Source organism: Chrysochloris asiatica, unplaced genomic scaffold, assembly GCF_000296735.1.
Source record: "Chrysochloris asiatica unplaced genomic scaffold, ChrAsi1.0 scaffold00078, whole genome shotgun sequence".
Lineage (NCBI taxonomy): Eukaryota > Metazoa > Chordata > Mammalia > Afrosoricida > Chrysochloridae > Chrysochloris > Chrysochloris asiatica.
In genome coordinates this window covers 3,678,058-3,699,538 of record NW_006408596.1, presented here as the reverse complement: position 1 = coordinate 3,699,538, position 21,481 = coordinate 3,678,058, and the positions used below count along the sequence as shown (strand labels likewise).

The 21,481-nt window shown below is 42.6% G+C and overlaps 1 protein-coding gene across 3 annotated transcripts in view; it reads right to left on the bottom strand.

The window, feature by feature from the left end:
• The window catches only part of KDM2B (lysine (K)-specific demethylase 2B), a 148,471-nt gene that overhangs the window by 44,771 nt on the left and 82,219 nt on the right, over positions 1-21,481 (bottom strand). For all 3 annotated transcript variants that reach the window (XM_006865399.1, XM_006865401.1, XM_006865400.1), the window contains exon 12: positions 12,845-12,931. In XM_006865399.1, coding sequence (XP_006865461.1) covers positions 12,845-12,931 — 87 coding nt within the window. The remainder of the gene's footprint in view (positions 1-12,844; positions 12,932-21,481) is intronic.

The window sequence follows — 21,481 nt, the reverse complement described above, 5'->3', positions numbered from 1 at the left end:
CACTCTAACACCCATAAACCTAGGATATCGATTTTTACGTGTTCCATTTAATTTTTGACAGTTTCTAATTTTCCTAGGTTCATACTTCATACATTCCTTTTTTTTTCAATTATTAATGATGTTTCCAGTTATTTATTCTCATTTTGAGTTGTGCTCCATTAGCAAATGAAGGTTCTGAAAGCATTGCTCCATTCATGCATGTCATTATGATGAACTCTACTTTGAGGAGGACTCCTGGTGTGGCGCTGTAGGATCAACACTGGGCTGTGAACCACAAGGTTGGCAGTTCAAACCCACCAGTTGCTCTTCAGAAACCCTATACAGGGTCACTATGAGTGAGAACAAACTTGATGGCACTTAACAAAAACTACTACTTTGAGGAGCCAGCTCTTACCCAGTCATATTTTGAATGCCTTTCAACCAAAGGGACTCATTTTCCAGTACTATATCTGACAATATTCCGCTGATATTCATAATTTTCCCTTCTTCCAGCACTATATCTGACAATGTTCCACTGCTATTCATAAGGTTTTCAGAGACTAAACATTCAGAAGTATTCTGCCTCACCTCCTTTCTAGACTCAGTTTGGAAGCTCTGCTGTAACTTGTCAACTATGGGTGTCCCTGTTGATATTTAAAATACATGCAAGCCACCACAGTATGACAAACTGACAAACAAGTGGTGGACTTGTGGAAGCAGTATCAAGAATCAAAAAAAGGTAAATTTGCTGCAAAAGACCTCTTTAAAATGTTCAAGTTCAAAGATGTCAGTTTAATACCTAGGATGCCCCTGACCCAAGCCACGCCCTGGTAGTTTCCATAACTCCATATGCATGTGAAAGTTGGACAACGAAAAAGGAAGACTGTAGAAGAATCAATGCATTTGAATTATGGTGTTGGAGAAGAATATTAAAAGTACCAGGCAATCCCAAACAAAAACAAAACAAACAAATCTATCTTTTTAGAAGAAGTGCAGCCAGAATGCTCCTCAGAAGTCAGGATGGCAAGTCTTTATCTCTCTCATAATTCAGACATGTTACAGGAGGGACCACTCCCTGGAGAACGACATCATGCTTAGTAAAGTAGACGGTGGGTAAAAAAGAGGAAGACCTTCAAGGTGATGGGCTGACACGGTGACAGAAACAATGGGCTCAAATGTAAGTTGTGAGCATGGCCCAGGACTGAGCAGTGTTTTGTTCCATTGTGCATAAGGTCCCTTTGAGTCAGAGCAGACTCCTGGCACCTAACAACAACAAATGCCACTGAATTGTAAACTTTAAAAAGTAATCATTTTTGTTATGTAAATTTTACCTCAAAAACAACAAAAGAGGGGTGGTAAGCATGCATACGTGTATGTGTGTGTGAGCGTGTTGTTAGCTGTCAATGAGCCATCTCCAACTCACGGAAAAGCCACTCAAAACAGAACAATGGGTAGCCAGATCCCAAATCAACCATGGGTATGTTGAGTCCATTGTTGTGGCTTCTGTGCGTTTTAAGAGCATCACAACCTCAGGGTTTTCTTTCCAGATCAGATAAGGAGTCCTGGGGTGGTGCTGTGGGTTAATGCGCTGGACTGCAAAGCTGGTTTAAACTGCAAGGTCAGAGGTTTGAGCTCACTAGCCGCGCCTCGAAAACCCTACACCGGGTCATTATGGGTAGGAACTAACTAACTAACTAACTAACTAACATATCAGGTCATATTCTGTGGCTGTTCAGAACATTTTCATTAGCTGGTTTTGGAAATAGGTAGCCAGACCTTTCTTCCTAGTCTGCCTGAGTTCTGGAGCTCTGCTAAAAACCTGTATAGTACGGGTGAGCCAGCTGGCATTTCAAGTATCAGTGGCATCAATTCCAGCATTATAGCAACAGGAAAAGTCACCAGAGCTCAATGCTGTGACAGACAAATGGGGGAGAAATGGGGATTCAGGAGAGAGAGGCAAGGCTGGGGTCACACAGCTAATCAACAGTAACAAGGAGCTTGTTCCCAAAACAGCGTGCTTCTTCCACTGAGCAGTCAAGTATGGCAAGGGGGAGGGGACCCCTGGTGCTGTATTTAAGCATTTCCTGGCTGGTGGGGTTAAAAAGTTAACAGGAAAGGAAGAAGTAAGCAGATGACTGACTGCTGGGGCCATGGGTCCTTGGGTTCCCAGGTTCGTGCTCCGCTGACTTCCTCCCCATTTGGTGGGGGCTGGGTTGAGAGATCAAGGGTGCTCACGGAGACAAGTCAGGATGCAAGGTGGGAGCAGCAGGCTGGGGTCTGGGTCGGGTTACTGAAGGAGTCATTAAGACTAAAGGGAGATTAGCAGGCACTGCTTTGATCCCCTCCCCCCCTCCTCAGGAGAACAAAGCCCTTCTCTGGAACCCATTAGGTACTCTGAGGTCACACTGGACTCCCCTTCCTGCCAATGAAAGGTGCTCCTGCCTCATAACCATCCGTCATCAGTCACCACACACCTGTCGGCTCTTTCCTCCACGCTGATGGATTTTCTTGGAACCTGTCACCCTCTGTCCGCTTCCTTTTATGACTAGGTGGCAGGATTTGGGGGGGGGGCGGGGGGCTTACTGGAGTCCCGGTGTGGCGATGTGGCGCTGTGGGTTAATGTGCCAGGCTGCAAAGCCGTTTGCACTGCAAGGTTGGCGGTTCAAGCTCACCCGCCGCTCCTCAGAAACCCTATCCAGGGTCGCTATGGGTTGGAACCGACTCAATGGCACTTAACAACAACAACTGTAACCTCAGAGCCCAAACTGTGAGCTTAGGTGAGGCCTGGCCTCTGACCTCAGTCTCATTAGGGAGTTTACCTCCTGCTCGCCAACTGAATCCAGCTACCCAGCTAGTAAACCAGATAATTCTCCAAGAGGGAAACTGAGGAAGGAGGAGGCTGAGGCCACAGCACAGCTGCCTCAAAAGAGACCTCTGGAGGCATCGTACATCTCAGTCCTTTATCTCTAGTGGTCAAACCAGGCTGCCACGTAAGTGTCAAAGATTGGCCATTTTTCTGGAGTGCAGGATGGTATGCAGGGATAACCATCTTCAACAGTCCATAGATGAGCTTCATTGTGGGGACACCACAGGGCCACACAAGAACCTCAGGAGGAAGGGACATTCAGACACCTGGGCACCTTCTGGAGGTTAAGGGGAAGAAGGAGACAATGAGTTTATGTTAACAATCTGGAAAAGGAGGGAGAAGAATGTCATCCATTTGTGGAAAAAATGATGGAATTTTTCTATGAACTTTTTGAAGCCCCTTTGTACATATGAAAGTTGTTAAATGGATGTTGGGTGTTTGGGGTTTTTCTCGGTATTGGAGTCCTGATGGTGTAGTGGTTAAGCACTCAGCTACTAAACAAAAGACGGGTGCTCTGAACCTACTGTGGGAGAAAGATGCGTCAGTCCGTTTTCCTAAAGATTTATGACCCTGGAAAACTAATGGGGCATTTCTACTGTGTCCTAGAGCATTGCTATGAGTTGGAATTGACTCAGAGGCAATCAGCATACTTTCTACAACAGCAACATAAAGATAATTATTAAAATGGAAAAATTAAATAAAACATCTGTACTTGTAGGGAACAGGAACTTGTCTGAATGGCTTTTCTCCCTATTCGTTTTGTGTGTGGCCTTTCATGTCACACTGCTAGCAGACAGGGGACGCCCAGAAAAGTGTTCAATGAATGAACTCAACAGCAGGACTGTCCCAGAGCATCTGAAAAATGATGTCAGTTTCCATCTCTTTGCTCTTTCTGCTGCTTCCCAAATACTTCAGTTCTCTCGCTGGTGATCAATTCCCTTCTATTTTAACTATTGTGTCTAGTTCCAGCCAATTGCTACAGAGCACTAAACAGACGGTACCTTGGAAAGGTTCCCTGGATTCACAGTGTGATTACCTCTGCTACTCACCATCCCACTGGACTTAGCAAGCTCTTAGTTAGCAACTGGTTAAAGCATTCAGTTGCTAACTAAGAAGAAAGGCATGGTGATGATGGACTTCCAGGAAAGAAAGAAAGAAAAAAAATATATCAGCCACCAAAAACCCTGCAGAGTACAGTTCTACTCTGCCATGCTTGCCATGAGTCAAAATAAACTTGACAACTATTAGCAATAATAATAATAACAAGATAGACGTGTATCACTACATAATGCTGTCAGAGAATCTGTCCTTTGTGGGTTTTCCTATACTATGGATGACTTGTATACTGCTGTAAAGCTGGAAGGTATACCGCAGGTATTTCAAATATCAAAAGGTTTCAGCAATGCTGAAGATTAGGAAGATTCCAGTCTAAGATTAGGAAGAAAGTCCTGGTAATCTACTTCTGAAAATCAGCCAATGAAAACCCTGTGGAGCACAGCAGAATACTGTCTGATGAAGTGTATTAAAAGAGCCCCATAGATTGAATAGCTAGGTTGGAAGGTTCTCAAAATACACAGTGGTTACAAGACAACACTTGAGGGTATTACCAGCCATGAAGACAGTGAAGACTGGGTAATGTTTCATTCTGTGGTACACTGAGTCTCCATGAGCTGGAGCCAATGGGATGGCCTTATACGGATTCCATAAAATAATGACATGTAGACCCAGAAGGAACACACAGAGGGTTTTGAATGAATGGGCAGTAACATTTTACCTAGTTACTTAAGGGACCTGAGGTCATCAATATTTTTATTCTTTACATGTTTTTCTTGTTCTGAAATAATAAATAAGAAACTTTAAACACATTTTAGAAAACAAACTAAGACTACACTAAACCCAATTCAAAACCAAACCCACTGCAGTGAAGTCAATTCCAACCCTACACAGTGAGTGTTTCCAAGACTGTAAATCAGCTTTCTCCCAACGTAGGTTTGAACCACCAACTTTTCAGGTTTGAAGACCAGTACTTAACCAACCGAGCCACCAAAACTGAACTAAGATGACAAGTGCTGGTACAGATGTAGAAAATTGGAACCCTCATACTCTGTTTGTGGGAAACAGTTTAGAAACCAGATGTCCACATAGAAACATGTACACAAATATTCACAGTGGCATTCTCCATAATAGTGCCAAAGCAGGAAACTTCAAATGCTTAACAACTAATGAATGGGTATATATCATGGGGTCTACCCATGTGCTATAATATTACTCAGCCAGAAAAAGTAATGAAACACTGGTACATGCAACAAAAAAGATGATCCTTCAAGATATGCGGAAAGACGTCCGACACAAAAGGGTCAATGCCATTTGATTCCATTTATATGAAAGGTCCAGAATAGGTAAATACAGAGACAGAAAGATGAGTGACTGCCTGTCATGGTGTGGCACTGAAGGATAAGCACTGGAGTGTTAACCACAAGGTCAGCAGTTCAATCCCACCAGCCACTCCTTGGAAACTCTATACAGAGTCACTAAGAGTTGGAACTGACTCGAGGACATTTAATGACAATAACAAAGGATTTTGACAGATGGGGATGAGGAGAAACTGCTAGTGGGCATGGGTGGTTTTTGGAAGATACAAAATGTTCTAAGATTAGATTCTGGTTATAGTTGCACAAGCCTATGAATATGCTATAAATATTGTATTGTGTCAGAGTCCTGGTGCGGTGCTGTAGTATAATGTGCTGGACTTCAAAGATGGTTTGAACTGCAAGGTCAGTGGTTCAAACTCACCAGCTGCTCCTTGGAAACTCTACACAGGGTCACTGTGAATCAAAAACAACTTGACTGGATGGCACTTAACAAAAACAACAACATTGTATTGTACAATTTAAAGGAGTGAATTGTATGGAACGTGGTTTATATGTTTTATTTAAGCTATTAAAAGAAAAAAATTGGCACCTAGGGAAGCCCTGGTAGTAAAAGGTTAATTACGTGGCTGTTAACTGAAAGGTTAGTGGTTCAAATCCACCCAGCAGCTCCGAGGGAGAAAGGCCTGGTGAGCTGGTCCTGTAAAGATTAACCCTTTGTGCTAGAGTAGAATCTGACTCATAGTGACCCTGGAGGACAGAGAAGACTTCAATGGCAACACAGGAACTCCAAGGCTTAAAACATTTACTGATGAAGATCAAAGACCACAGACTTCGGTATGGATTACATCTCAATGTAAAGAAAACGAAAATCCTCACAAACTGGACAAATAAATAACATCATTATAAACGGAGAAAAGATTGAAATTGCCAATAACTTCATTTTGCTTGGATCCACAATCAATACTCAGGGAAGTAGCAGTCAAGAAATCAAATGATGTATTATTGCATTCGGCAAATCTGATGCAAAAGACCATGCATGTTAAAGTGGTAAAGAGCGAAGATGTCAGTTTGAGGACTAAGGTGCACCTGACCCAACCCATGGTATTTTCAATTGCTTCTTATGTATGTGAAAGTTGGACAATGAATAGGAAGACCTTAGAAAAATCCATGCATTTGAATTACGGAGTTGGCAAAGAATACTGAAAGGACCATGAACTTCCAGAAGAACAAATTTTTCTTTTAAGAAGTGCAACCAGAATGCTCTTAAGAAGCCAAGATGGTGAGATTTCCTCTCTTGTACTATGGGCATGTTGTCAAGAGGGACCAGTCCCTAGAGAAAGATATCATGCCTGGAAAAGTGGAGGGTCAGCAAAAAAGAGGACCACCTCCAAGGAAATGGATTGGTACAGTGGCAACAACACTGGACTCAAACATATAGTCACAACTGTGGGGATGGCAAAGGAGTGGGTAGTGTTTTGCTCTGTTGTGCATAAGGTTGCTATGAGTTGGAACTGACTCATGGCTCCTAACAACAGCAACAAACATTAAAAAATAAAAACAAGTAAAATTAATTTTACTGTATTTTACTTAACCAATATAGTGATTTATTTAACCAATACAGTGATGGAATACAAATTGAAATCTTTCAACAAATAGATGCAGCACTGGAGGCACTCACTCATCTATGCCAAAAAATCAGGAAGACAGCTACTTGGCCAACTGATAGAAGAGATTCATATCTGTGTCCATTCCAAAGACAGGTGATTCAATGAAATTGTGGAGATCATCAGACAATATCATTAACATCGCATGCAACCATACAGAACCTTCTTAGTTGGGACATTCCCACATGAAAAGACATGCAGACCAACCCAGAACTGCAGGGAGCACAGAAGATTCTTATTGAAAGAAAGACCTGCACACAAAAAAAAGCAGACTGAATTTCAGGCAAATGGTTTGCTTTAGAGGCATCAAGGCAAGAAAAGTCAGCCTGTTACGGAAAAACCCCTACTAGAACTGAAACTTAATGGGAACCTGAGGACAGTCTAGTATACTTGCTGGTGACCACCTGGGACTACTAGTGAGTGGAAGTGGAGGAAATGCAGCAATAAAGACCTGGGCTGAGTCTGACCATGCTTCATGGACACCCATTAACCTTGAGATGAGAGAAAGAGGAAGGGTTGGCTGGTCTGAAGTTTAGAAAGATGTGTGAACTCATGAGCTCATGGGCAGTGACCTGGCCCCTGGAGGCTAGGGCTGAGAGTGAAGCAGCCAACTGATCTGAAGAGCAGGGAGGCGTGCATGAACTCCCAAATTTGCAGCCAGTACCCATTTGACCCAGCTTGGATGGCTATCTGACTAGAACTCAACCAGATGAAGATAAAGATGTTTGATACTGTAAGCAAGTACAAATTGCTACAATTTGATGAACTACATTTTTGCTTATGGATGCAGCTGCTCAAAACCCCAACCAGAATAGTAGGATTCTTCATGCAAAGAAACAAACCTGTTTCCTCCGTGTACTGGGTTGATAGGATGGGCAATTTGTCCCTATAAAAAATGGGGGCATCAAGACATGAAGTGGTTGGCTTATAAGCTTTCATGAGTGTGCTTCGTTCAGAATGAGGAGGATAAGGTACAATCCCCAATGAATAGTTCCCCTCTTTTCCAGATGGATCTGGTGAAAGGGAATGGTGGGGGATGATGGTTACAGGAATTTTATGATTCAACTGTGAATAACTATTATCAGGATTAATTGTGATTGTCACAACCGTAACTGTAGATGTGTAATCAAAAGTGGGGAGTAGTTCATCTTTCATTTCAGGAACACACAATCCCAGGACCATCAAGAAGGGAGAGCATGAGTGGACAGTAAGATCCCTACCTAGAAAAGTAGGGACAGCAGAGACAGTGGCAGAGGCGGTGGCATGGAGAGACAGAGCAGCTGTGGGCTCGAGGCCTAGGGACTGAGAAAGGCTGTGTGCCTACAGGTAGGAGGCTGGCTTGCAGAATGTGCCCTTTGAACATTTATATGAATATATATTTTTTTGTTTTGTATGTGTACATCAAATATTTTTGCTATGTTCATTTGTGAAATACAAGATGTAAATGGAGAGCTACAGGGAAGAAGTAGGGTAACTGTTGTTGCAGGGAGGGGATTGTAATCATTGAGATGAAGCAAAGTATATAGTTTGTTGAACGTAAAGTTGATGATCTTGTCTGCAAGCCTTCACTCGTGTCACAATAAAAAGTTAAATATTTATAAATATTGCCTTCATGTAAATTTTTACTGAAGATAATTTAAAAATGACCACAACCATACACTGACAAGGAACTGGCAGAGGTTCAAGCCAGATTTACACAAGGTCAAGGAATAAGGGATCTCATTGCTGACGTCAGATGAATCTTGGCTGAAAGCAGAGAATACCAGAAAGATGTTTATCTGTGCTTTACTGACTGTGCAAAGGCATTTTGATTGTGTGGATCATGACAAGCTACGGACAGCATTGTAGGTAGGAGTATTCCAGAACACTTAATTGTGCTCATAAGGAATCTGTACATAGACCAACAGGCCGTTGTTTGAACAAAACAGGAAATGGTGAATGCTTTAAGATTAAGAAACATATGTGCCAGGGTTGTATTCTTTCACCATATTTATTCAACCTGTATGCTGAGCAAAAAATCTGAGAAGATGGACAATATGAAGAAAAATGTGACATCAGGATTGGAAAAAGACTCATTAACAACCTGCAATATGCAGATGATACAACCTTGCTTTCTGAAAGCGTTCAGATGGGTTGCATGTTAATGCAAAGAAAACAAAAATCCTCACCACTGGACTAATAAATAACATCAAGAAAAATGGAGAAAAGACTGAAGTTGTCAAAGACTTCATTTTGCTTGATTCAGCCATCAACACTCATGGAAGCAGTAATCCAGAAATCAAATAACGTATTGCATCAGGCCTATCTGCCGCACAAGACTTCTTTAAAAGTGTTGAAGAGCAAAGATGTCAGTTTGAGGACTAAGGTGCACCTGACCCAACTCATGGTATTTTCAATAATCTCATATGCATGTGAAAGTTGTACAATGAATAAGAAAGACCATAGAAGAATGGATGCATTTGAATTACGGTGTTGGAGGAGAATATTAAAAGTACCCTGGAGTGCCAAAAGAACAAACCAATCTGTGTTGGAAGAAGTACTACAACCATAATGCTCCTTAGAAGCCAGGTTGGCCAGATTTCTGTTTCTCATACTTTGGACATGTTGCCAGGAGGGACCAGTTCCTGGAAAAGGGCATCATGCTTGGTAAAGTAAAGGGTCAGCAAAAAAGAGGAAGAGCCCCTAATGAGATAGATTGGCACAGTGGCAGAAGCAGTGGGTCCAAGCATATCAACTGAGGCTGGCACAGAACCAGGTAGTGTTTCATTCGGTTGTACACAAGGTCGTTATGAGTCAGTACCAACTCAATGATACCTAACAACAATAACGTATCCAAAATATTACCATTTCATATCCGGCTGTCAGATTGAGCAAACAGAAATACAGGGCACCAGATTCAACATGTTTCTTTTTTAAATTGTGGAGGTGTGGTGTGGAGTCTAAGATAAGCACTATACTACTAACAGCAAGTTCAGCAGTTCAAACCCACAATCATTCCTCTGAAACCCATACAGGGTTGCTATGAGTCGGAACTGACTCCATGGCACTTAACAACAACATATATGTAACAAAACATTCATCATTTCAATAGTCTTCACATGTGCAATGCTATGACATTGTGTTCATGTTTTGAATTAATGTTTAAAATCAGATGAACAACAATTTTTTTTTTTTTGGTAAAAGTATATCCCATGTAATTGGGATATACTCATGTCAAGAAATAATGTTGTTTATCAAAAGTTCAAATTGAACTGGGTATCCTGTTTTTTTATCTGGCTACTCTAATTTCAACATGTGATCGCTACATAAAGTTGATTAATGAGATGTGTTAAATTGTTTTATTCATTCTAAGTCTTTGGAATCCAATGTGTATTTTATATTTACAACACATCTTAATTGGGACACACCCATTTTCAATGCTCAACAGCCACAAATAGCCATTGCTGTTGTTGAGTGCCATCAACCTTGTTCTGACTCACAGCAACCTTGTATAGGGTTTCCAACAAGCAGTTGGTGGGTTTGAACTGCTGATCTTGTGATTTGCAGTCCAGTGCTGATCCACAGTGCCACACCAGAAGTACATTGTTTTTGTTAGGTGCCTTCAATTTGGTTCCAACTCACAGGGACCCTATGCACAAGAAAAAGAAACACTGGCTGATCCTGCTCCAGCCTCGGGATTGTTCTGTGTGAGTCCATTGTTCCTGCCACTGGGTCAGTCCATTTCACTGACCCTCTACTTTGCCAAGCATGAGGTTTCAGACAACAACAATTGTGAGGTTGTTTCAGGACTGGGCAATGTCTTATTCTGTTGTGCACAGGGTTCAGAAACAACTCGATAGCACCTATCAACAACAACTAAGTTCACAGCCTGTCCTAAAGACTCTGATAATTATGTATTACATCATTTAATCCTCTTAACAACCTTCAAACTAGCTACTAGTACAACGTCTATTTACACATGAGGAGAGCAAGGTTTAGAAGCTTATGTAACTTGCCCGAGAAAGTTAGAGAACTGTCTGTAGATACATCAGTGGCTGCAGAGATGGACTGATACATACATATTCCACCCTAGCTACACACTGGCCATCCCTGGGTGGTGGCAAACACTGAAGGTGCTCAGCTGCTGAAGGTTGGAGATTCAAGTCTACAAAGAAACACCACGGTAAAAGCTCTGGTGACGTACTTCCGAAAACCCAGCTATTGAAAACCATAAGGAACACAGTTCCATTCGGACATACATGGAGTCCCATGAATCAGGACTGATTCAATCGTAAATAGTTTGTTTTTGTTCCCATGATTATTGATTTCCTCTGGAAAGTGGGCTTGGAAATTTGGTGTTAAGGAAACCAAAGTTTCAGAGAAGAAAACAGTCTCTAGGACTGATTGCCTGGACTAGACTCATCTATTTTGAGACCAGAAGGGCCAGGTATCCAGCTTCCACTTCAGACCATTCTGATCAGGACCACAGTAGACAGACTCTGATAGACTGGGAAAAAAATGCAGAACAAAACTCATATTCTAAAACAGCCCAGACTTACTGGACTACTTGGAACTAGAGGGCTTCCTAAAACACTCTGAGATGCTCTTTGAACCTTGAACCAAAGTCACCTTTTAGCAAAATAACAGATTGGCACACAAAAGAAAGGACAATACCTGTGAATAAGGTGTTCCATCAAAAAAAAAAAAAAAAAAAAACCACCTACATGAGACCAAAAGATTAGCAATGACTCTAAAGCAAAGATGAGAAGATAAGGGGACAGGGCAACTAGAGCACTGGAAATAGAACAACCAGAACACAATCAAAGACAATGTTGATACATTGTAAAACATGTGAACCAACTGTGTAAAAATTTATAACTGGGCACCTAATTTGCTATATAAACTTTCACTGAAAACACACACACACAATAAAACATTAAAAAGAAAAGAAAATCTGGTTTGTACCATCAGAGACCCATCTTTGAACCCTGGCTCTGTCATTTACTAACCAAGCCTCACTTTCCTCATCTTTGAAATGGGAGTCACTATTGTCTACCCCACAGGATCAGCACTGGTCTGCGAACCACAAAGTCCGCAGCTCAAGACCACCAGCTGGTCCTTGGAAACTCTACACAGGGTCGCTATGAAAGCACTTAACAACAACATTGTCTACCCCACAGGGTGTTGTGGCCTAAGCAAGTATAAGGACTGTAGAGAAGCACACAGTGGAGACTGAGGAGAATGTGGTAAGTTCTCAGCAAAGTAATTTATTATTTTAACCTGTTTCTTTGTCCTTTCCTAGTTCGATGTAGGATCCGCACTGGACTGCAAACTACATGGCCAGCAGTTCAAACCTATTAGCTCTTCCTCAGGAGTCCTATACAATGTCACTAGGAATTGGAACCGACTTGACAGCACTTAACAACAATAACAAAGGTGAGTATCAATCATTTTTACAAACAGAAAAAAAGTTACTTTCAAGAAGGACGAAAACTTCCCATGAAACAGCTGAAGAAAAAGAGGAAGGAAGGCAAGAAAGAGCGAGCTGGAGAAATTCTCCTGAGAGTTAACAGTGGTGGTGGTGGTGGTGGTGGGCCTCTCCCCCGCAATTTTTAAACTGACCACCAGAGGGCACTGCCCACCATTCCATGGGACCCAGAAATGCTCCCAGAGGGTGTCCTAGGCAGTCATCTTTATGGAAACAGATTCCTGAGATTTTTCTCACACAGAGGCACTGGTGGTTCTAACTGCCAACTTTTCCAATGCTAACCAAACACTTGGCCACTGAGCCACCTAGGGCTTTTTTGTAATTTCCAAAGCTTGGGAAACAGATCCCCTTTACAAAGCAAAAATTTGCAAGGAACAATTACCAAAACCATTCATTTTAACAGAGTTCATCCCCCAAGAGCCGTCCCGACAACCACTTCTCTTACAGGCACAAGGGGAACCTGTACCTCTGTACTGCGCCGCAATCTGCATCTTACCTTTGGTGTCTTCTTTGGCCAAGTAACCACAGGGACACCAGTGATGGCCAGACTGGGGTCATCATCTGCATGTTCCTTCAGAACGTTCTGCAGTCAAGCAAAGAAGCCAGGTTAGCCCAGGGCAGTGGGAAGGCTGATGAAGGGGCCAAAGCTGGGGCTAAGCCAGAAGCCAACGGAGGGCTTTCCACAGTCATTGTCTGCACCCACGCACACACACACACATACACACACACACACTCAATGTCAACTGTATCATCAGGGTAACCCCAGAGTCCCTAAAACACCTTCAGTCACTACAAAAAGGAACCCCTTTCTCAGGATTCCTTTCCAGAGTAACTGAAAGTGTCTTCACCACACTACCTGTTGTTGGATGCGGCTGAGTCAATTTCATAGACACCCCCTGTAACAGAGTCGAACAGCCCATGGGATTTCCTAGGTTGTAGTTTTTCTGGGAGCAGACCCTCAGCTCTTTATGTGTCCCATGGTGCTCGTAGATGGCTCTGAACTAACAACCTTTTTATTTTTAAATGTTTTATTATGAATTATGTGATAGTTTACATGGGAGAACTTTAGTTTTACATTCATCCTATCATATATCGTTTCATTGCCATGGTTACAATCCCCTCCATGCATCATCAACTAACCAAAGGGTATACCCTGCAAGCCTGCCCCCGTACCCCCCAGGTCGTCAGCACACAGTCCCTCTCCCTCTCTGGGTCTAAAGTCCCCAGCTGCTCCATCTCTTCAGGTCATCGTCTCTGCCTCCATCTCTGGCGTCACTGCTTCTCTGGGTAGGGTCCTGTTCTCCACACTTCTCCCTTGATGGTCCCATGGACCTCTGCTCCTAGACTGAAAAGTAAATCACTCCCCTCCTTGCTACAAAACGTCCACCTCTACATTTCCAACCCTCGCAATCAGTCCTGATAACAATTATTTACTACTGTATCACAAAAGACCTATCCACATTTCCTTTCATCAGCCCCACCTAGACAGATTGGATATTACTCATAGGAGATTCTACCTTCCTCCATGCCCTCTGGATCTAGGTTCCCTCTTGAAAGCTTGTAAGCCAGTCACTTCTTGCCTTTGTAGCCTCCCCATTTTGGGTAGCCAATGTCCAAGTTGCCCACCCCTGTCTACTCTGTGTGTGGAGGGGGTGGGAATGATCCTCGCTGTAAAGATTTGTTCCCTCTTTTGAACTACTTTATCCATAGCTGTAGGTCAAGTTCATCAAATTGTATCAGATGACTCTTTTTTTTCCTCTTTCTCCGCTCTAGTCCTCTGTGGCTGTGTCACTGACTCTAGGCCCAAGAGTCCCCAGGTCTTGCCACACTGCTGGCCAACCAGGTCTCCACCGGGGTTCACAGAAGTCTATTGAACATTGTCAGGCTTAGCTCGCAGCTTCATTGCTGTTTTTCCCTCACTTTCCCTTATGGGTGATAAACATGGCCACCAATCAGAGCCTGTATTTCCACTGAGTCTTAGTGTTGGAAGGGGGTTTGCTCTGAGGGGACACGACCACTTGCCTTGATGTATCCTGGGCAGCAACTTGCTTGTTCTTGTAGTGATTAGTCAGTCTGTCTCTATTGTTTTGTATTTTTCCTGTCTTTCTTTCAAGAGGTATCTTTTGTTCTTCTAGCAGCTCCAGGCTGGTCTGCCTGTCCTTTCAAGTGGAAATTTCCCATCTCTGAAGATTCTGGATGCTGTTCAGGATTCCACCTGTAGTCTTATGTAATGCAGAGGCTCTGCAGGAAGCCTCCTTCACTGGGCATGTTGTAGCCCCATTTTAGGTATTCTAATCAGTTAAAGATGGACTTATGAGCTATCTATGATGATATTTCTGGCTATTTCTTTCTCTCCCCCTCCAGTGTCTGCTTTATAATGGTATGCAAGGGAAACCAAGATTCAAAAGACAGCCAAGCATCTTAACATTATTTCCCCCCTTTTCCCCATTTCAACCATGTCTCAATCCCTGTATCCCAGAGCCCTGTTGTTCCACAGTTGTGCATACATCATTCTTTACCTCTGTCCCACATAGCCCATGTAAACTTGCCTAATTGTTCTCTCATATGCTTTGTTCTTCCATTCTCCTCCCCCTTCTTGTATATTGCCCCCCTCCCCAGCACCCACACTATTCTGTGTCTAATCCCTGCCCTGTGCTTCACTTTCCCTTCCCTCCCCTCTGAACCAACAACCTTTCAGTTAGCAGTTGACAAGCTTTACTGTTGCACCACCAGGGGTCCTATTGTGGTGTGTCATCATGATTCATAGCGCCCCCATGTGACAGAGCAGAACTGTCCCACAGGGTTTCCTAGACTGTACTCTTCGTGGGAGCAGGTTGCCAGATCTTTCTTCTGAGGTGCTTCTGCTGCTGGTACGTGCCGTCACATCAGTTCCAGCTTATAGTGACCCTGTATAGGGGCTTCGAGACTTAAAAAAAAAAAAAAATCTTTGCAGGAAGCCTCATCTTTCTCCCACAGAGCGGTTGGTTGACTCGAATCACCGACCTTGTAGTTTGCAGTCCTATGCTTATCATATGGAGCCACCGCGATGCATGGGTCTAAATTCCCAGACTTTTCAATTAACAGTCAAGCGCTTAACCATTATATCAAAAGGGCTCCTTATCCTCTAACCTATTTAAAGACTCCAGTAATAATGTAAATCAATCAATCACTGTCACGGAATTCTCTTGACTTCCCTGTGGGATACACTAGTACCATTCTCCATGACCCAGATGAGGAGAGGTTTCAGTCGATCAAATGAATAGTCAAAATCAGATAGCTAGTGGAAACTGAAGCCACATCCATCAACCCCAATGATTGTGTTCTTAACCTCTGACATCATTCGACCCATCTTTAAAAATAAAGTGAAGAGTGGGCAAAAGTATTCCTTTGGTAAGTAATATACTCAGAGATTCTACAAAGCACAGGGTAGAAATCTAAGGGCTCACTAGTTAAATTCTTAAGTGTTCTGCTTGGGAAAAAATACTAGTTCTAGAGTCAGGAGGTCTAAGTTCAAGTTCTGTTAACGTCCAGGCTCTGTGACCTTGAGTATGCCTCAGCTTCCTATTACCCCAGCTGGGAGCTGAACAATGACACTCACTCACCTTTCCTACAAGGCTGATAGGATTTCAACCGTTCTTACTGGCATTCCTGGGGTATTTCAATAATCCCATCTGTGGGACAGATGGATTCTCTCCATTTCACCCAAGCAAAAACTGAAGTTCAGAGAGATTAAGTGATTTGTCCAAACCCACACAGCTGGCAGATGGCAGAACCTGGCATGGATCCAAGTCCAGCTGCTTCCAAAGCCTCAGTTGTAAACACAAGGCCTCAGGAAACCATTTCAGTGACCTCCTCACCAGATCTAAAGTCTGCTCTTAAGAAAAAAAAAAAAAAGACACCTAGAAGACAATCCAAATTTTAGAATCCAAAAAACCAATTTCCATAATGTAAGAATCCTGCTGTGGCACTATGGGTTAATGAGCTAGATGGTTTGAATAGCTAGCACATTTGGCAGTTCAAGCTCACCAGTCACTCATAGGAAACCCTATACAGGGTCACTACGGGTCAGAACCGACTTGACAGCACTTAACAACAATAGCCTTCTAGAACTCCTGGTGTCAAACTTTAGGATAAGCACTAGACTATTAACCAAAAGGTCAGAGGTTCAAACCCACTAGCCACTCCTTGGAAACCCTATACAGGGTTGCTTTGAGTCAGAACCAACTCAACAGCACACAACAACAAAAGAAGGCAAGCCAGGCTTCATACTCACCCCTGTATTAGCAAATAAATCCTTGTCTATTCCCTTCAATGTGCTTGACTGCAAACCAAAAGGTTGGAGGTTCGAGTCCACCCAGAGGCACCTTGAAACAATAGCTTGGTAATCTACAGCCAAAAAGTCAGTCACTGAAACACTGTGGAGCACAGTTTTACACTGACACACACAGGAATATCATGAGTTGGAAACAACTGGTTTTTGTCTATTCCGCACAAACCAGAGAGAGAACTAATTCAGACATGGAGACAGCATTTCTCAAGGCCTTGTCCCCTCACCAACCATCACAAACATGACATTTCTTTGACATTTTATGTTTTCTTTTAATAACCTCTATGAATTTTATACTCTCCTCCAGAATATAGCAGTGTTTGTTTTATTCTAAAAATACCACCCCTTAGTTCTCCAGTGCAGCCATATGAGGAATACAAGCAGAAGTTCATTCTCTCACAGTTTAGGGGCCTAGAAGCCAAACTCAATAGTGCAGACTCTGAAGAAAGGTTTTTGTCTCCTGTGAGTATCCTTAGGCCCAGCATGCCTTGGAAATCTCCATGGGTTTTGACATCAAGTTTCCCTGGATCTAGGATCTTCACAGTACAGGGATCCTAGGTCCAAAGTACATACTCCACTTCCAGCTCTTCTTTATTAGTAGCAGTAGGTCCCTCTGAACTCTGCTTGCTTGTTTAATTTATTTTACATCATGAAAGAAAGAGATTCCAGATACAACCTAATCCTGTAAATTGCACCCAAACTCATTAACATCATATTGTATTGTTGTTGTTGTTAGGTGTCATCCAGTCAGTTCTGACTCACAGTGTCTCTGCACAACAGAACAAAATACTTCCCAGTCCTGTGCTGTGCGATCCTTACAATTGTTATGTATGGGCCCATCATTGTAGCCACTGTGTCAATCCATCTCACTGGAGCTCTTCCTCTTTTTCCCTGACTCTCCACTTTTCTAACGATTTCCTTCTCCAGGGATTGGTTCCTCCTCATAACTGCATGTTTCACCAAGCCTTTCAATCCCCTCTCATAGGAGGCTCTGTGTAGGTGGAGAAAGGGATCTATCACTTCTAGAAGACATTTTACCCCCTTATTCCACACCCTCAACATGACAATTAACACAGTGGTTGCTGCAATTTGGCTCAAACACAGGACTGAGTAGTCCTTCAGAAGGCACTCACCATCCCAGCACCAATCTCTAGGCTAGGGTTGGCAAACTTAAATAGCTCCGGGGACTGAGCAAGTGGACCAGGGGATCAGACAACAGGAAGTGGTGAGTTCTGTGGCAAAACAGACACCAACATACTGCATTTAAAGAAGGCCCATGCGACTCGATTCCAACCTTCCATCTTCCTGTACAAATGTAAGCTTTCCCAGAGCTCTGACCTTTCAGAAGAATACCAAGATCCAGACTCTGAAGTAAAATCTCTCCACTGTTAAATGTCGGCCACTGATTTGGAATTTGTTTTGTAAAGTTAAGTTAAACATTATCTGTGGGCTGATTTGGAGCATGGACCATCAGTTTACAAATGATGCTCAGCCTGTAACTGAAAATGATACCCTTTGTTTTCTTTGAACTTCCTTTTGAATTGTTTCAAGATTCATGGACATTTCAATGATCAGCAATTGAAATGCTGAGTCAGCAACTCTTTAGAAAGCTATTGTTGTTGTTGTTAAGTGCCATGGATTCTGCTCTAATTCCTAGTGACCTGGTATAGGGTCCAGTGCATTAACCCACAGCACCACACGGGGACTCCAGGAGAGCTATTGGGGGTGTGCTGTGGAGTCAGTTTTGACTCATAGCAACCCTGTATAAGGCTTCCAAGGCTGTAATTCTTTATAGGGGCAGAAAGCCTCATCTTTCTCGTGCAGAACAGCTGGTAGGTTCAAACTGGTGACCTTGAGGTTAGCAGCCCAATTCATAACCACCACGCTACCAGAGCTCCTTAGGAGAGTTATTAGTGTGTGCCAATTCCAACTCATAGTGAGTCCATGAGACAGAGTAGAAGTGCCCGCCCACAGGGTTTCAAAGACTGTCAATCACCACTTGACCATCAGTTTGTTGTACTATGGTGGCTTATGTGTTTTCATGATGCTGGAAGCTATGTCACTGGTACTTTAAATATCAGCAGGGTAGGGTCACCTATAAGGAGCTCTGGTAGCTGTAGTGGTTATGAATTGGGCTGCGAACCTTAAGGTCAGCAGTTCGAAATTATCAGCTGTTCCGCTGGAGAAAGATGAGGCTTTCTGCTCCCATAAAGATTTACAGCCACGGAAACCCTGTACAGAGTCGCTATGAGTTAGAAGCGACTCCATGGCACTTAACAACAGCAAGGGTCACCTATGGTGGATAGGTTTCAGCAGAGTCTCCTGACTAAGAGAAACTAGGAAATAGAAGTCGACCACTTCTGAAGGGTGAGTCACTGAAAATCTTATGAATAGCTGTGGAATATTTTCTGATATAGTGCTGGGAAATGAGCCCCTCAGGTTGGAAGGCACTCAAAATACAACTGGGGAAAAGTTGCCTCCTCAAAGTAGAGCTGACCATAATGCAAACATCCATTAATAGCTGGAATGTGGTGGAATGTATGAAGTATGAATCTAGGAAAATTGGAAATCATCAAAAGTTAAATGAAATGCATGATGATCGATATCCTAGACATTACAGAGCTAAATGGACATGTATCAGCCACTTTGACTCAGCAAAGCAAATGGTTTACTAAGCCAGAAGTGATCAGTCCTACACTGTACCTCAAGATAGATCTTGAGATACTATTTTTGACAACGAAGAGACTGGCATTGCATTCATTATTGAAACAGCCTCTCAAGATCAATCTTGAAGCATAATGCTGTCTACAATCAGATAATATTCATATGACTACAAGGAGACCATTTAATATACTATTATTCAAATTTATACACCAACTACTAAAGCTGCTGCTGATGAAATAGAAGAATTATACTAACCCCTTCAGACTGAAATTGTTCAAACATGCGTTCAACATACAATAACTACTGGCAATTAGAATGTGAAAGCTGGAAACAAAGAGGAAGAATCAGTAGTTGGAAAATAGGCCTTGATCACAGAAGAGATGCTGGAGATCACATGACAGAATTTTGCAAGATCAGTTATTTATTCAAGTTTTGTTTTGTTTTTTCAAGAAAAACTGCAACTATATATGTGGACCTCTCCAGAGGGAATACACAGGAATCCAACCGACTGCATCTATGGGAAGAGACAGAGTCCTGGTATGGCGCTGCAGGTTAAGGCACTGGATTACAAGATCGGGTTGAACTGCAAGGTCAATGGTTCAAACTCACCGGCAGCTCCTCGGAAACTCTACACAAAGTCACTATGAGTCGAAACCAATTCAATGGCACTTAACAACAACAAACAACATGGGAAGACACAGTGGAGAAGCTCAGTATCATCAGTCAAACCAAGGCCAGGGGCCGATTGTGGAACAGACCATCAGTTGCTCATATGCAAGTTCAGGCTGAAGCTGACGGAAATTAAAACAAGTCCACAAGAGCAAAAATGTGACTTTGAACATATCCCCACTTGAATTTAGAGACCATCTCAAGAACAGATTTGATGCATTAGGCACTAATGACCAAAGACGAGAAGACTTATGAGATGACATTAAGATCATCATATATGAAGAAAGCAAAAGGTCAATAAAAAGACAGGAAATAAAGAAAAGACAAAAATGGCTGTCAAGAGACTCTGAAACTTGCTCTCCAGTACAGAGAAGCCAAGGAAACTAGAAGAAATGAGGAAATAAAAGAGCTGAATAGAAAGTTTCAAGGGGCAACTTGAGAAAACTATTACAGTGAAGTCAAGTATTATAGTGAAATGTGTAAAGACTGTCCTAAAAGGAATTGGCCAATGTTCAACCATTTCAAGAGGCAGCATATGATCAAGAACTAATGGCACTAAGGAAAGAAGTCCAAACTACACTAAAGGCAGTCGTGAAAAACAAGGCTCCAAGAATTAACAAAATACACATTGAAATCTTTCAACAAACTGATGCAGCACTGGAGGTGCTCATTCATCTATGTCAAGACATTTGGATGATTGGCTACCCAAAATGGGGGGCGGGGAATACAAAGGCAAGAAGTGACTGGCTTATAAGCTTTCAAGAGGGAACCTAGATCCAGAGGGCCTGGAGGAAGGTAGAATCTCCAGTGAGTAGTATTCAATCTGACTAGGTGGGGCTGATGCAGTGAAATGCAGACGGGTCTCTTGTGATACAATAGTGAATAACTGTTATCAGGACTGATTGTGAGGGTTGGAAATGTAAAGGTAGACGTTTTATAGCAAGGAGGGGAGCGATTAACTTTTCAGTCTAGGAGCAGAGGTCCCTAGGACCATCAAGGGAGAAGAGCAAGGGAGCAGGACCCTACCCAGAGAAGCAGTGATGTCTGTAAGGGAGGCAGAGATAATGACGTGGAGCAATGGAGCAGCTGGAGACTTTAGATCCAGAGAGGGAGAGCGACTGTGTGCTGAAGACCTGGGGGGTATGGGGGAAGGATTGCATGGAGGGGATTGTAACCATGGCAATGAGATGATCTACAATAGAATGAATGTAAAACTAATGTTCTCCCATGTAAACTATCACATAATTCACAATAAAACATTTAAGAAAAAAACAAAACAAACAAAAAAAGAAATTTGGATGGCAGCTACCTGACCAGAAGATCACTATTTGTGCCCATTCATACGAAAGGTAGAATGGAATGCGTAAATCATTGAACGATATCATTAATGTCACATGCAGGTAAATTTTTGCTGAAGATAATTTAAAAAATGCCTGCAGCAGTACATTGACTGGGAACTGCCAGAAATTCAGG